Genomic DNA, 16,651 nt, shown 5'->3' with positions numbered 1-16,651 from the left:
CAGGAGACAGACACAAAAGTACAAACTGTTTATTTGCTGTAGCAGTTTTTTGGGCCTTAGTGTGGCAGGTCCTTCATGGAGCCTAGAGATAAATGAGATAAATGTATAAGAGAGCGTTTCCGATTGTTCCAGAGAGGTGCACTATGAAGGAAGTTCAACACAGCCAGGCTTTCTCTGAGTTAGCTGGCTTGACAAAACCTATGATGGCGGTTATTAACTTTGTCTGCCAAGTCGGACTTTCTGCTTCAGGCTCCGTGTGCAGTTACATAAAAAGGGGTGTTTCACATGTCACATGACACTCATCCCGCACAACAGGATCCCTGTGAGCGCCACCTACTCCAACCAGAAACGACATCAGATGATGACTGACTAGTGATGAACAATCTATAAACAATACCAACATGTAAAAGTGAAAGACAAGACAGGAAATGAATGCTGCAGAAAATCTGCTTATTTAGTGCAGAGAGTGGTAGAGTACACATTTTAATTCAAGTTAATTCTTTTAATATTGAGTGCACTCTCATTTCTAAAGTGATGGCTGCACGTTAGAACTGTGAAACTTTTCAGTTTATTGCTTGAACAGGTAACCTTGTTCTGTGTGCGTGAGAGAGTAAAAGAGGCTAAATAGATTAAAACCAAGTATAAAAAGGTTGACATTTTCTGCATCATGAATGCATGCACAGTGACATTGAGTTATGTGTTTCATCTCACTTCATATTACACCTCTCTGGCTCTGGTGATGCAAGTAAACCGGTGTTGAAAATAATGTTATAAAACTTAAAAATAGTGAATAACAAATATGCATTTAAGCCTCTAATTAGGTAAATTAACAAATCTCTATTCTTTATGATCAGTCAAAGAGGAACATTAGATCAGATACTGCTATAACGACCATTTCGGATACTTTGCATTAGAATAAAAAACAAAAAAACCCATTGAGGTAAAATGTGTAAAAATCAAACTCATACCAAAAATGTAATAGCCTGCCTTTGACAGTCATCTTTTTAATTTTTATTTAATGAATTAAGTATTATTTCAATTAAATCACCCTCCTCTTCGGGCATGTAGTGCAGACCTGCTTTCATCAACTCCAGCTAAATTGCAGTGGTTACAAAACTTCATTAAAAACAAAGTCATAAAAATACAGTCATAATCCAGTAGTTTGTGCCCAAAGGTTGCTGTCAAACGTCAGCATTTTGCAGCAGTGTCTTCATTCCTACAGTGCACGTGACTTTTGATTCACCTGTCCCCGAGACGAAGACTTCAGTGCTGGTGTGATTGAAACGTCACAATATTTCCACCCTGTGATGTCATCGCACCAACAGAAGGGCTATCCTGTTTAAGAATAACACGTTCGAGTTGGCTTCACCGTTCCCTCGAGGAGTCTGCTGTTCATTGTCCCAGCTGGTCTCCTGCAATTAAGAGCACTTCTTTGTGATTTCAAAATTCATTTAGAGTTTCTGAGTTTGGCTGTTTTTGTCATCTCCCTCGCGTCCCATTTGGGAATTCTGATGAGTAGTAAAGCCACAGCTGCGAGGGCCAGCACCACTCCTAGACTTGGGGGGCCGCAAGGGCTGAACTCTTGCGCCAAACCAGACAGGAGAGGAGCCAGGATTCGACCCACAGCTGTAACTGACTGCCCGGCTCCAATCAGAGTCCCGCTGGCCTGGACCCCGCCCCTCTGCAGCTCCAAATCTGTGATACATGTCCGTCCGATAGTGGTAGAAATGGCAAAGAAGGTGGAGGTGAGCAGCACTTGCCAAACATTCGGCGCAGCAGCATAGAGGAAAATAAGCGTACAGGTGAGCACCGTCGAATGGAGCAGTAAAGCGGGCATGTTGTTCTTATACAGCTGTGTGACTGGCCCCACCAGGAACCCAGCCAGGGCCCCTAGAGTGCTGCTGTAGCTGATCAGGTAACCGGTCATTTTTGGTTTGAGTGAAAAGCGCTCCTCCATGGCCAGAGAAAAGTTACTGTAGTAGAGCATGATAGCTATGGCCATCAGAAGACGCACAAGGAAGAGGTCCCACATGTCAGATGAGGCCACTATGTGGATCCTGGAGCCTACTGAGGACAGCTGTTTCCAGACTGGCTGAAGAAAAGACACATCCCTCCACCTGAAACCACCTTGATGCTTTCCAGGAGATGTAGACTCTTGCTGCGTCTCTGCTGTCAGCAGTGGGTGGTGGCTATTTGTATGAGAACCATTCTGTACAGATTTACTAAAGTGGTTTTCGTGATACCCTGCACTCGTGTCGTTTCTGCAGACAGTGTCATTACGGTCAGCCAGAGTCTCACTCTGTGGTATCATCCATACGAGGCCTGCAATGACAGACACGCTGTATTGACATACATTTTAATTTTTACCTTCATGAACTCAGTTTATTAATCTCATTTTCCAACTCACCAGCATTAATAATGAAGATGGCTGCACAAGTAAAAGAGGATGTATAAAAGCCTCCTTCACGCTCAGTTAGGTAGCCACCCACCACAGGGCCCAGGATGAAGCCCACGCTGGAGGCGGCATTGAAATGTCCCATCACTAGAGGGCGCTCTGAAGCAGACACCAGGTCAGACAGCAGAGCTCTGCAGATGGAGAGTGAGTGCTTGAACAACCCTGAAACAGAAGACACACTGAGAAGAGGCAGCAAAATAACAGTCTACTTAAAAGGCTCTCAAGCCACACAACTGTTAATACTTAATCTAAGATTAATTTATTAATCGGATTATATCTAATATAGGTAAGTGGACGTGATAAAATGTGCTGAAACCAAGGTGCAGAGAGCCCTGCCGTTTTCTAATGAAACTAAGCAAACAAAAAAAGCTGCTAAGCATTTATATTTCTGAGTATATGGTAGGTTTGAGTTCATAACATGAAGCTTTAAAGCTTGGTCAGTGGAAGGATGCTGATAAATATCCTTCAATGCAGGACACTGGAGATTATATGAAGAAAAAAGCAAAACAAAACCTCAGGCATGTTATGTAGAGCTGTGAAAAAGTACTTCACCCCTTCCTGCCTCCTGCATATTTGTCACACTTACATGTTTCAGATCATCAAACACTAGAGGTGGGAATCACCATACATCCCACGATACGATATTATCACAATACTTAACGCACGATACGATATTATTGCAATTTTTTTTTTATATTTTGCGATATTCAGATTCTGTACATAAAGGTAAACTTTATCAATATTCATTTTATCTAATATCAAAGTCTCGCACTCAGTCTTTCTCTCATTTCAGTCAGTTTTATTGTTGACAAACTGAACGGTTTGTATTACAGTCTAGTCCAACTTAACTGAATGCAACCATCTGGTACAATTATAGCTATTCTGAACTATGCAATTTATGAAAACTATGCAGCCCCTTCAGCAACTGAAGAATTTGAAAGTAAAATAAAACAAAATATAATTTTACATTAAATAAAAAACTTTTAAACTTAATTAAAATAAAACATGTCTTAAATTAAAATAAGTAAACTGACATGTTTATTGCTGCCAAAAAAAAGTTAAACACATTTGGACAGTGAAGGAATGTCAGGATTCTTGCTCAGAAAAAGGATCAACATGCTCTGAAGTCAGAGCATGTTCCAGTCCACAAAAACTTTTTTTGCAACAAAATATCGATTTCTGCTGTCCCTGTATCGATACGTTATTAGCAAACAAAATATCACGATACTACACAGTATCGATTTTTCCCCCACCCCTATCAAACACAGTTTAATATTAGACAAAGATAACCCCAGTAAATGTGAAATGCAGTTTTTATTCATTGAGGGAAAAAAGGTATGAGATAAATCCTTTTCTAAGGTATGGATATGTGACTTAGCTGATAAACACCAGTGATGCGCCCCTTTGAGGTTTCCGACTTACCCACAGGTATCCGTGCAAGTACAAACAAAGCGATGCTGGTGGACATCCCCAGCAGGCCGTAGCCTAGAGCGCTGAGCTGCAGGCAGGTCAGCAGAGAGTACCTCCGACCCACCACGTCGCTCCAGCTGCCCTGCCAATCACACAGAGGAAATGAAACACAACCACAGAAAAAATGTAAACGTTTATAATTCCCGAACTCATTTTCAGCGGTGAGATGACGGATATTTCCACAGCCCTGCCAAACATCTGAAAAGAGGGAGTTGATGCTAAATTGCTCGAAGATTCATGACAAATACTGAAAAACCGAAACAAACAGAAAGCAGACAAAAATATACCAAATTAAATTCTGTTTCTGATCTGTGAATGTTAGTCTGAAAGATCAGCTGACTCGAGAAATATCCTAAAACGCTGCATTTCCTCCATCGAGGCTGTCACACAAGTCTTTATTAGATTCTCGCCCTCTCTCACACACGCATACAAGCATCTGATGAAATAACTCAATTAGGGCCAGTTGAGATGGGTGGGATTATCATAGAGACCCAGCTGTTCACATATCCCTACATTTATCAGGAATCAGCCGGTCTGAATACAGGAACTAACAGATGACTCCTTATCTGTTTAATTTGTCCCATGACCCCTGAGAATTTAAACCAATTTCAAGACCTTTGGATGGGCAGGAAAGCTGCGTGTCCAACTTCAGATACGACGCTTATTGTGTGGCATTTGAATGTGGTTCTGATTTGATTTTTCATCATGGCACCCAAAGGACTGCACAGATAAAACAAAGTCTCTCCCCCAGTATTCAATTAGCAGTGGAGAAAAAGGGTAAAAATCTATTTCTGTGTGTATATAAATTTGTACAACTGGGGCTAAGTAGGAGTGTCTTGTGTGTATGAAGGGATGGAGACTGGGTGCATTGTGTGACCTAAAACAGACAGTGTTTATTGTTTTCATGAAATTCCAGGGATGACAAAGAATGTCTCGACCAAAATGGTTGCAGAGTTAGTACTTACAACTATAGTGCTCGAGAAAAGCTGCAAGATCCCATACGTAGATCCTGCAACAGAAGATTTGCTCAAGTTAACATTTTAAATATAAAAAACACAGAGCAGACATCGCACGCGCTGAGATCCAGTGAGTCTAATGCCACTTTTTGCAGATACTAGACATAACTTCTTTTTTAAAAAACATAAGCAGACAGTGACACATGGGGAAATTTAGAAATATTGTGTCAGAGTTTTCCCCAGCATAGCGACTCTGAATCCAGTGATATCTGCAGCATAAATGGCACAGCGACATCACAGCTGTGCAGAGGAAGGCCCAGAGTCAGGGTAAGTCTTTACAGTAAATCACTCTGTATATACACTACTGCACTGGCAACTTTATTAGGTATGTCTACTTACTAGCAAATATGTAATCAGCCAAACTCATGGCAGCAACTCAAAGGCATGTAGACATGGTCAAGATGACCTGCTGAAGTTCAAACTGAGCACCAGAAAAGGTGATTTAAGTGACTTAGAATGTGGCAACTGTCTTGAGGGTTTACAGAGGATGGGCCGAAAAAGAAAATATCCAGTGAGCGGAAGTTCTTTGGGTGAAAATGTCTTTACACCCTGTCTGTCTGTCAGAGGAGAATAGCCAGACTGGTTCAACCTGATACTAAATAACCACTTGTTATAACCAAGTTATGCTGAAGAGCATTTCTGAAAGTATAAGACTTTAAGCGAACTTGAAGCAGATAGGCTACAGCAGCAGAAGATCACACTAGGTACCACTGCTGTCAGCTAAGAATAGAAAACCAGGGTAACATTTTGCACAGGTTCCTCAAAATTGGACAACAGTTCAGGTGGTGGTGGATAACACACCACGTCATGAAGTTCAAATCATCTAAAACTGGTTTCTTAAACATAGCAATGAGTTCAGTGCTCTCAAATGACCTCCACAGTCACCAGATCTGAATCCAATAGAGCACCTTTGTGGTGGAACGGGACATTCACAGCACAGATGTGCAGATTTTGGTGTATTGTGCCAAGACAGACCAAAATCTCTGAGGAATGTTTTCAGCTGCTGTTGAATCTGTGTCACGAAGAATTAAAGCACTTCTGAAGGGTAGTAGAAAAGTGCACCTAATAAGGGGCCTGATGACTATGGCTATTATTATTCGGCTCATCTTTCAACAACACAAGGTCCTGACATACTGCTAAAAAACTATTATTCAATTGATGTATAACAATAAAAATAATCACAGAACATGGCACTGGGACATTCCCATATTATATTGTGCATACAGTGTGCTGAAGTGAGGATTAAACAATATATTATTGAGAGTGTTTGTTTGATTGTTTTGTCACTTGTAGTCTCCACAGCCTTCCAGTCTGCTGTAGATTTATTCACTTTTGTGTCACTGTAAGGTTGGTGCTTGCAGTACACCAGCTGCATAATTTAAACAAATGTATGTTATGTATTGCGGAAACAACATACCTACAATACCGGCCACAGTGGGACTTGCTCCAAGAGCCTTCACGTGATGGCTCAGCAGTGGGATGATCATGCTCACCCCAAACAAGTCCTGTAAAGAAATATGGAGGAACAAAGGTGGAGTGAGGCCGACAGGAACATGCAAATCAAACATGGTGTCCAGCATACAGCAGTCTGTGGCCGGATTCAGCAGCCACGTAGAGTTGTTGCTCATCCTGTTTTTCCTGCACCGCTGAGATCAGAGCAGCTCTCCGAGCCAAAATCTTGATTGAAGTCACACAGCAGCTCATACAGTGTTCCTGACCCAGTCCATTACAGAAATTACTTAACCTTCAGTAGCTTTACTGTGCCAGTGCTGCACAGTGCCAAATAAATCTGAGCTGACTGGATCCCTCTAGTCATCTCTAATTGGATGCTTGTTTAGCCAGGTATGACAAAGTTATTTCTCTAAGGCACGACTACAGGCGAGCTCTTAAAATAACACCTTTAGAATGATCTAGACTTGTAGATCAACTTTGCATTACAGTACTGACAGCGATGCTTTGAAGAGGTAACGCCAAAAACATTAGGAAATACCTTCATCTTAATTTCTTTTAGTAGCCAAGCATTACAATGGTTATTATAAAAGGTCTTGTAGATACATGACAGCTGTCTCCAGCAAGGATTTCCAAGAGCACCACAGTCGTGCTGAGTCTAATGCTCTATAAACAGACTTTGGACCGACACTGTGCTTAATACATTCACATCCAGTCAAAGCAACTGAGTGCAGAAGCTCTAGAGTTTCCTTTCTTTGGGCTTCAAAAATTATAAACGTGGTGCAGAAGTTAATTTTTCAGTACGGGACAATTATGACGCGTAATAAGGGCTATTGTGAGAGTTTGATTCAGGTTAAAGAGCTCAGGTTTATTATTTGCATGTTGGAAAACTCATTTTAGCTTGCAACTTCCTTGAACTTTTCCCCCTTTATTATTTGTATAAATAATAAATGTCTTAATGTATTCTATTTTTTTGCTAAAATAACAAAAAACAACAAGTAGACATTATACAGAGTTTTAAATATGAAAAGGAAGGGATTAAAAAGCCCCAGCATGTTTTACACCATCATACCTGAGTTACGAAAGCATGACTAGGAAACAGCACACCTAAAAAAAACACCGAACTGAGTGGGGTCATCTCTCAGTGAGGCACTCACCATGAAGCCCACCACATAGATACATTTTATAATCCTCCTCCGTCTTCTGTCTTTCAGTAATAAAGTGCTACATTTCTGGTTGATCATCCTCCCGCTTTGACAGCACGGCTACAGCCAAGGCGGAAGCGCTCATCCGCTCTAACTATCCAAACAGAAGCGGTGGTCTCATAAGGACGGGGTGATCGCAAGCTTCCGGGTTTTATCTGCGTGAGAAAACGTGTCCGATGTGTAAGCTGGTTGTCTGTAAATAAGACTATCGAGTTTTCGACCTACGATAAACTTGACTTTTTAAGTCTGGGTTCATTTAAGAGTTGCTGAACCGACGCGTTGGCTGGTCTGAAACACCTATAGATGGTATAACCCACTGACGTCACAAAATATGAGCTTTCCCCGTCATTTTTCCCAATAATTTGTGGAAAATCATAAAGCGTTTTTATTTATACCTGTTTAGAAAAAAGGTTTAGCCTTTATCTTAAATTATTTTAATTTGTTTTGCATTTGTTATGTTGTATATTTGTTATAGCTACTAAAAAACGGCAGATATTTTCAGCACTGTAGATTGTAGTCTAACCCACCTAATGTTGTTACTTAACTCACAGCAACACTGCGTCTCGTATCGGATAGATAGTATTAACAGTGTCGTAGAGTTTTGTTGAAAGATGTTTAGACGTTATCAGAGAGGGAGGTTTACTTGTACGCCACCTGCTGGGGTTTCCAAAACATTGCAACAGACACTTCAGCAGAATTTAAATTAACGTTTAAAAAAATGTGAACGAGAGACCTATTGACCTATTAGACAACGTCTGGCCAGAATGAAGAAGCTAGCTGGTAAAGTATGCAATTCACTATATGTAGTCATTAAATTCAATAATGATTGAAACTTGACTATAACTTATTCAAGTTTCCTGTAATATTTGTAAGTGTGCTTGGATATTACTTTGGTAATTAAGCATTGTTAGTTGCTATATTTCCATATAACAGCCTTGCTCCCACCTTATTACCTTATTATTAGAGTGCCACCAAAAAAAATCCCTATAGATCCATGTACAGATAGATCTATATACATGTACATGGTTACATAACCTACAAACTTTTCTAGCACATTGTGCAAACATAGACTGGAAATTGTGCTCAGAGGCTTCCAAAACGTCAAAAAACACCCCCAAACCAAAACCAGTACATATATATCTATATATTTAGGTTTCAGACAAGAAATAATGATATCTGATAAAACTCTGATTTGAACTTTTGATCTTTTTGATGCTAACACACATACCGAACCTTTGAGTGAGTGTGGCCTGGATCACATCAGTGTGTAAATTAGACAGAGTCCCCTTATAGTTTTACTGCTAAATATTCCCCCCAGATGCTAAACCGGCACTTCCTCTCAACTCACACTGAGCATGAATACAACAAAATTATATTTCCGAAAACATCAGTGGAAGATACATTTTAACTTACATTTTAGCACAGTTAAAAGAAGTAACCGTGTTATTTACTTTTACATTATTAAAGGCTGCATATACTTTTTATAATTCCAGTGTAATAGAAAAAATGAGATCTGTATCAAAATGTCTAAAACGATGAAAAAAATAGTTACTTTAAAGAGTTTGTGTGACCTCCTTTGTGTGATCGCTTCAATTTGTATAAAGTAATTTTTAACTTCCTATTGTGTCTTATTGCATGAGGTCTGGTTAGTAAAAGTCATTTTTATATAGATTATACTTGTATGAATCAACTGAAAATCAGCAAAGAAGTTGCATGAAAGGCTTCATTTACAGTAATTTGTAACACTCTGTTGGCGTTAGCCACTGTTGTGTGTGTTTATGTGTGTGTGAGTGTTGGGGGAGACTTTACTCCTCTTCTGTCCTTTCGGTCTCACCCTGCCCTGACATTCCTGTGCAGAGACTGGGTGTCCAGTTGCCACCGGTTATTTTGGTGTTAATTCCTTCCCTTCATACTCTCCAAATGCTGCACACACTCTGCTCCATAGTAGAGTGAAGCAGCCGCTTAGAGCCAGAAACCAAAAATAGCACAGGGGTAGGGGGGTTCAGACCCCAGTGGAGGATCTAAAGGTGTCACATGGACAACTTTGTCGCCCCATAACACAGACAGAGAGACGGGAGTGGTGTTAAGGTCCAGCAGCCCAACAAAACCTAGCTGAACTTATCTCACTCGCTGGATATAACACATAACAAGAGGAGTGACTGGATCTGACTCAGCTTGTCACATGCACTAGTTGGAGGGGAAAGTCAGACTGAGTGTGGGCATCCTGTAACTAAGTGGCTGATCAGTCCTGGACCATGAAGCTTAGAGTGGCGTTGTTCTTCGCAGGGCTCTTTGGGGCGTTGGCAACTGTGTTCATCCTTCTCTCTTTTGGAACCGATTACTGGCTGCTGGTTTCAGAGAGCTGCCAGTTAAGGCCTAATGAATCTGCTGGCCCAGGTGGCGTGACCATAAAGGTGAGTTTTTGACCTTAGAAGAGAGTCCGGTATAGTTTATTTTAAGCTGAAGATCAGGTATGTGTTCATAGCTTTTACTGTTTACATGTGAAGTCTGTGGAACCAAAGAGAAAAGAGTTGTTCTTCCTTTAAGACAAGAAATAAATCCAGCAGATTGTTGTTTTGCACCATATTTAACCTCTTAAAGGTGAACTGTGTATTTCCAGTCTATACAGGTTAATGGTGGATCTTTAAATTCAAATTTGATCAGTTGTTTCAATAAGTCTTTCAGTAGTAGGATTGCAGTGTGGAAAGGCATCCCCGTAGGACCTACTTGTGTAATAAGACACTGTTTAATGTGGCGTGTGTGCAGCTATGTAGTGATTGAGTCACCGAGTGTAACATTTGGCCCCCTATGATTGAAATACAAATACCAGCAGTCTCAGTTAGTGTATTAAATATCACCGACTAACAGCATACTTAAGTTTTCAGGGTTGGCACTGTTGCTGGAATCAAGACATGATGGCAACACAATAAAACCAACATGTTTATATATACAGATATAGCTGCCCTGTATGTCAGCTATTTGGCCTTCTGGCAACTCCAACCTTTCAGCCTGGATCACTTTCCTTATTTTTGCAATCATTTGGCCACACACTTACTCTGCATGACATCCCTATGTCCTTGCTTTAGAGCCTGGTGAGTTGGATCAGTGAGTCATTATCTCACTCATTCATGGCATATCCAGCTTGATGTCATCCATGTTGAGGAGGTGGTTCGTGGTTATATTCGTATCCACTCTGGCGGTGAGCTGGTTCAGGGGGTAGAGTCCAGTGAGTTTTTCTCACTCGTTAGACTTGTTTGTGCGGTATCACACACCTTATTTTGTGTGACAGTTTGTGTCAGTGTGCTTGTGATAGCGTCTGATGCCTATAATTGTATTTTGACACCTCTGATTTATCATCACCTGCCTGTGGAAACTTAAAGCTTTGAGTGAGAACCATCTGCTTTCCTTTAAAAATTGCAGAAAAATAAAATGTTTCAAATGTTTTGTAAGGCTAATTTTAAAGCCTGGCTGGATACGGCTGATGTCATGAAGCCTGAAGCCTCAAGATTCTTCCCAGCTCCACTTTCATTTCCCTGAGAGCCATTCAGTGAGCATCAGTGAAGAGCTTGGTCTGTTGGCCTCTACACACATTTGGCACCAATTCAGTTTTATTTATATAACCCCAAATCACAATAACAGTCACCTTAAGCAGCTTCATATTGTACAGTAAAGACCCTAGACCCTAGAAGCCCAGCTAAGTGCGCTTGCTGGGCTTGACCCTTGATCCTTGACCCTAAATATATTAACCACTCTGTAACACTTTGGCAGCAGTCTGAGCACCTGCCTCACATAATTTTGACACATCTCTTATATACTTTAATCCATCAGCTAACAAAATGGCGTGCATACATATCTGTCCCATATTTGTAAAAACCAAATGGTAAAATGGATGATAGCTTTTCTACTCTTATTGAGCACTCAAAGCATATTTTATTACCCAGTCACACACATATTCATCAAGCACTTCTTTATTCCATGCCTAAACTCCATGGAGCGATTCAGGGTTTGGTATCTTGCCCAAGAATACTTTAATATGCAGGCCGGAGGAGCTGGGGATCAAACCACCGACCTTCTCACTGGCAGCCCTCCCACTCTACCTGCTGAGCCTCAGTCATCCACTCCGCACTTTATTGTTCTTCTCCATTTCAGCCTGGAGATGTGGTGCTGGAGGGCAAGGGCAGTAGTGATGTCACTCTATACCACGAGGGTTTTTTCTGGAGGTGTTCCTTTAAAGGCGACATGGAGGATGACGACCTGCTGAAGAGACTCTGGTTCAGTAAGTAAGACTTTATATTGCTTTATTTTGAATTTGATTAAAGTTCATGTCTAATGTGCTATATGCACTATTTGTAAAACCTTTTAACATCCAACAGTTTCCCTGTGACCAGTTTAGGGGTTTAGGGTTACAGTGACATCCACACACTTTTTTGTGGTGCGTTTTGCCTCTTCGGTACACAGAGATTTGATCTGAAAACTTCTTGCTTAATAAATTTCGGCCGCTCTTCCACTTTCTTCACTCCCAAAAATGAATTCATAGACAGAAATGTCCAGTAATTTAATGCCTTTGTTTATGTTGTTTTTGTTTTTCATATTTAGAATTATTTTGACCCCCAAAAAAGTCTGACCTTGTGAATGTGAACTGGGTAGTTGTGCGTAAAAATGACTAGAAATACGAGAGAGGAGATTTCAATTGTATTTCTATTGTTATTTTAAAATTATGAATAGGGCTAGTGAGCCTGTCACATCCATGACACCAAACAGAACCCTGGGCTTTAATTAGTCCTGCTGAGACAATCCTTTGCAGGTAAAAGGCAAAATGTAAAGACAATGTGAGCACAAAAAAGAAAAACCAAAAGCTTCAGGTAAAACAGAGAATACACTGGGGGAAAACACACACTGTAAATGGGGACCCCCCCCTCCCAAAATGGTAACAATTCACATGACTAAATAAGCATTAAAAGAATAATAACCCAAGACATCGGCTCGAATGAAACCAACACAAGTGTTCAAAACACAAGAATCTGAACTTTAGAAATTAGACTAGGATACAGAAAAAGCATGAGCAGTTCCACGGATCATGACAGCAGAGTGAAAAAAATGAGGACACACAAACAAGAAAGATATTCTTGCATTTTTCTTCTGAAACTGATGCTTGTTTAAGTGCAGTAAATTGCTCCCCTCAGATGTTCTGCTGCCACCATCACATGACAGCTCTACGACCGCACAGTTTTTAACATGCTGCTGCTATGGCTGTTAATATTGTATGACAGCATAGCCGTAGAAGCCCTTTCATGTGACTGTTTTAAGGCCATGCCATGTGATGTTATTCGGTTGTTTTGTCAGGTGATTTTGTGTCATCTTTTTTTTTCCAATGGCGACTTTGAATGGTGAGCCATTGTCAGGAATAGCCTCCAGAAAGAAAAGGGCCTCGTGACGATCTGTGGAATTTCATATGTTGGGAGCAAAGAGCAAGAAAAGAGAGACAAAAGCACTTGCATTGTACTTTTGTAGCATAATTGCTGAAAAATATACATGTAATTAAATTAGATAAAGTCACAATTTTGGGCAAAAATTATTTTTTAATGTTGTTTTGTCTGTTTAGTTCCAGTGCTGAAGATTATGTGCAAAATCTGCAAATTAGAGCATTTTCCCAGAATTTACATGAAAATATTCAAAACAAATTCCAAAATGTAACTCTCTCTGTATTTTCTGCAATACACAGGATGCATTTGTATCTAATTGCTAAATAATTCAGTTAATTTGTTTATGCGGGTCTAGTGTGGCATTAGGTCAGGTATGCCACAAGCCATCCTCAGCTCAGCTTGATACATTTGTGTGAGTTGGCGAGTTACATAAAAAGCTTCAGCTACTTCAGCCTGCCTGCAGTTGCTGCTCTCACTGCAAGCCACTTTGCAACCCACCGCCAACTGCTCACTCTGGCTTTTCCATATATGCTCGTATAGACAAATAGAAATGATTTCTCTGCAGATGTAAATAAAAATCAGTATTTTTCTGTTTCTGTTTGTAGCCAATCAGCCTGACTCAAAAGTATGTATGCCTGCCTACCTCTTCCCATTCCCTGTGTCTCGTCAGACCCACAATGCCACAGAGTACGAGTCTTCCATAAGTAAGTATTTATTCACATCTGTGTTTTTTATGTAGTGATTTCATTGTTTAGTGTCACAGAGCTGATTAACATCCCTCTTGTTCAGCTTACAGAGGTTTCTGGAGCGTCTTTATGCTCATTGCTGTAGCAGCTGTGGTGATTGGCGGCTTCATCATCATCTGCGCTGCTCCGTTTGCCGGCCACCGCTTGTATAAAGCAGGGGGTGGCCTCTTTCTGATAGCTGGTAAGTAAAAGCCAGGTGACACTGTGTTTGTTTGTTTTTTTTTACACTGCCAGCATTTAAAAAAAGAATTCTGACTAAAGCAATGACATGAAATGTACAACTCTTTTATTTTTTCCATGGTTAAATAAAGTTTAAATAAATAAATAAATAAAATAAAACTAATCAAAGAGCTCTAGCTACAGGTGGATCTTCAGATGCAGATGTTTTTTTAAAAACAAATAATAGGCTAATGACATTGAGATTTAAAATGAAACCTGTACAATTCTGCTTCCCCACAAATGCAAACATAATTTACTATAGAACATGTACATGTCTCTCCCACAGACGGTTAGATTGTTGATCTTATTAATCTGATTTGAAGCACATGTTGTCAAATCTCACTACCCCTCTCCACACCTCTAGGTTTTTTCCTGCTGTGTGTGGTGGTGATGTACGTACTGTGGATGCAGGTGTTGGATGTGATAGACCTTTACATAGACCACCAGCGTGCTCTGTGTTCAGACTTCCGTCTGACCTTCAGCTACGGTCTCTCCTTCATGTTTGCCCCAATCGGCATCTTCTTCTGCCTCCTGGCCGGCCTTCTTTTCCTCCTCATCGGCCGAACCATCCAGATTCACTCCCAGTGACTTACCAGCAGTAGAAGAAGAGCCCGAATGTCGGGATTGTATGAGGGTTTTATACTTTTCTCAGTCTTTCTGTCGTGTAAAAGCTGGAATCGGTTTGGCAATTATGTGGCACATGCTTGAATATTTTCAGCTGTTGTTGAGCTCGTCATGCTCACTCAAACCTGAGTCATTTTCAGCTCAGCTAAGATAGCACGGAGACTGCGGAGGACCAAAAACATTTAAAATGAAAAATAAACAAGAAATTTAAAAAATGCACGAAAATGAATATTAAAAATAAACCGAGGCGCTAATTTCTGAAATGTGCCATAAATTAATATTTCTGCTGGTCTTCTATTTATTTACCCTTCTGTTAATTTGTCTGCTTTCATATTTAATATTTATTACTTATTTAATTTCTCTTGTATTTCTCATATCTATTAATAATGAATATAAAAGATTTTAAATGTATATATAAATTAATTTAATTATCCCCTAGTTTTTTCCCTGAAACTTCCCCCAAAATTCACATTTTCTTTATCAAAGAAAAAAATAAATACAGAAGCAAATGAAAATAGAAATATAATATAAATTGATCCGTGTTTATTTTGATGTAATTCTTAATGCATTTAATGGCACATTAATGCATTCATGACGACATTTAATTATGCTTTTATTTATTTTTTTCATTCTTGAAGTTTTGGTCCTCTGCTGTATGAAACATTCAGAAGAACAATGATTATGCTGAAGTATCTGTGGAGCACAGCTTTATTAGAGTCTCGTGTGTCTGTGATATTTTGAGGTATTTTCTGAGTATTTTCATGAAATTCAGGCACCAGCAGTGATATGTTAGTATGGAAGAGTGCTGTTGGAAATATTAAAGGATTGTGTATGGGTTGAAAATGTAATTAAAAAATATAAAAGAGTTTGTAAAATTATCTACAAAAAGCTTCTAAGGTGGCATCATGATCTGTGTGTATAGTAATGGGAATCAGTACTGGGAAATAACTTCTGCCAGCTCATTGCTTTAAAGGTTAAAGCTGGTAATTCTTGATATTTGTTATCCTCCATTAAACACATGTAAGCACCAAAACCATCAGTATTTTCTCAAACTGCTGTTCTCTGACTGTAACCTGACTGTGAGGACAAAAAAATAAGTTTAACTGATCCTTAATTATTCCAGTGATTTTAGTTTTTATTCAAATATGACTCGAAGAAGAAAAAAAGTTGAATTTTATTCTGTTCAGAGCTGAATATAAATACACTGGTGAGTATTTACACAAGCAGGTCAGCAGATGTGCATCAACTCAAATGAACCGTTCACGTCAGTGCAAAAGGTATCCCTAATTTCTGTGTTTTAAATAGTTTCTGGATAACAGTGGAGCTCATGGTATAGATTCATAAGCTACTGAGCCTCAGATTGTGGGTGAACATTTTTATTGTTGGTTTTGGTGCTTTTTGATCATCAGGTGATTGCAGGATCATATTAATGCATCTCATTGTGTTATCAGATATTTATTTGTCACTGTGTGTCAACATTTGCTTATTTGTCACCTAAAAGTGTGCATTTTTAGCTTTGACCACATTATTGGCTCGGCACAGGCAACAGTTTTATGTTAACGCCGTTCACAGTTCCCTTTCTTTTTGTGCTGTTCTGAGTGCGTTGCGAGATATAACGTCATGTCTGTCAAATTAATGTACATATATATATTTTCTGTGATCTGCTTTTGCTGCCAATTAAAATCCTTTTACCATTGTTACAAAGCAATGTTGATTGTGCATTGTGTCAGATGCATGTAAATAAAACTAATAATAAAACAGTCCTTCTTTATAATAAAAGAAAAATGGGAGAAAAAAGGAAAGAATTTTAATTTGCAAAAACAATCAGTTTATTTCACGTGCATGAGGTGGCAGAAATTGTAAAAATGTGTAAAATAGGACCGATGTAGCGCAACTTACAGATTTGTGACACCAGTGGCATGAATAAGCTAGGGAACTAACAACAATAATCAAACAGGATTCACTGACTCTTTAAGCATCTCTTAAGCACTGCACTAAAACCATAAATATATGTATGTATATATATATATATATATATATAAAC

At 39.5% G+C, this 16,651-nt stretch overlaps 2 protein-coding genes across 2 annotated transcripts; one reads left to right on the top strand and one right to left on the bottom strand.

The window, feature by feature from the left end:
• Positions 1–13: 13 nt before the first annotated feature.
• On the bottom strand, positions 14–7,704 carry mfsd9 (major facilitator superfamily domain containing 9). Its single transcript, XM_026145301.1, has 6 exons — positions 7,548–7,704; positions 6,359–6,446; positions 4,891–4,934; positions 3,878–4,007; positions 2,408–2,617; positions 14–2,322 (listed from the first exon to the last, which is right to left on the bottom strand). The coding sequence occupies exons 1-6, from the start codon at positions 7,632–7,634 to the stop codon at positions 1,448–1,450; spliced, it is 1,434 nt and encodes a 477-aa protein (XP_026001086.1). The 5' UTR covers positions 7,635–7,704; the 3' UTR covers positions 14–1,447.
• A 1,868-nt stretch (positions 7,705–9,572) lies between these two features.
• tmem182a (transmembrane protein 182a) lies at positions 9,573–16,311 on the top strand. The gene is made up of 5 exons (XM_026145612.1): positions 9,573–10,009; positions 11,745–11,871; positions 13,624–13,722; positions 13,808–13,945; positions 14,348–16,311. The coding sequence occupies exons 1-5, from the start codon at positions 9,851–9,853 to the stop codon at positions 14,569–14,571; spliced, it is 747 nt and encodes a 248-aa protein (XP_026001397.1). The 5' UTR covers positions 9,573–9,850; the 3' UTR covers positions 14,572–16,311.
• The last annotated feature ends 340 nt before the right edge of the window (positions 16,312–16,651 follow it).

Source organism: Astatotilapia calliptera, chromosome 16 (assembly GCF_900246225.1).
Source record: "Astatotilapia calliptera chromosome 16, fAstCal1.2, whole genome shotgun sequence".
In the NCBI taxonomy this organism is placed as follows: Eukaryota; Metazoa; Chordata; class Actinopteri; order Cichliformes; family Cichlidae; genus Astatotilapia; species Astatotilapia calliptera.
Note: the sequence above shows the minus strand (reverse complement) of the source record. Positions and strands in the feature narration are given on the sequence as shown.

What these genes read in the sequence shown, in the direction of transcription:
- mfsd9 (XM_026145301.1), bottom strand. Translation starts at nt 7,634, where the DNA reads ATGATCAACCAGAAATGTAGCACTTTATTACTGAAAGACAGAAGACGG. An exon ending in TCTATGTGGTGGGCTTCATG is followed by an intron (nt 6,447 to 7,547) that starts GTGAGTGCCTCA and finishes ATTTCTTTACAG; the next exon opens with GACTTGTTTGGGGTGAGCAT. An exon ending in ACTTGCACGGATACCTGTGG is followed by an intron (nt 2,618 to 3,877) that starts GTAAGTCGGAAA and finishes CTTCTGTTTCAG; the next exon opens with GGTTGTTCAAGCACTCACTC.
- tmem182a (XM_026145612.1), top strand. Translation starts at nt 9,851, where the DNA reads ATGAAGCTTAGAGTGGCGTTGTTCTTCGCAGGGCTCTTTGGGGCGTTG. An exon ending in GCTGAAGAGACTCTGGTTCA is followed by an intron (nt 11,872 to 13,623) that starts GTAAGTAAGACT and finishes TTCTGTTTGTAG; the next exon opens with CCAATCAGCCTGACTCAAAA. An exon ending in AGAGTACGAGTCTTCCATAA is followed by an intron (nt 13,723 to 13,807) that starts GTAAGTATTTAT and finishes CCTCTTGTTCAG; the next exon opens with CTTACAGAGGTTTCTGGAGC.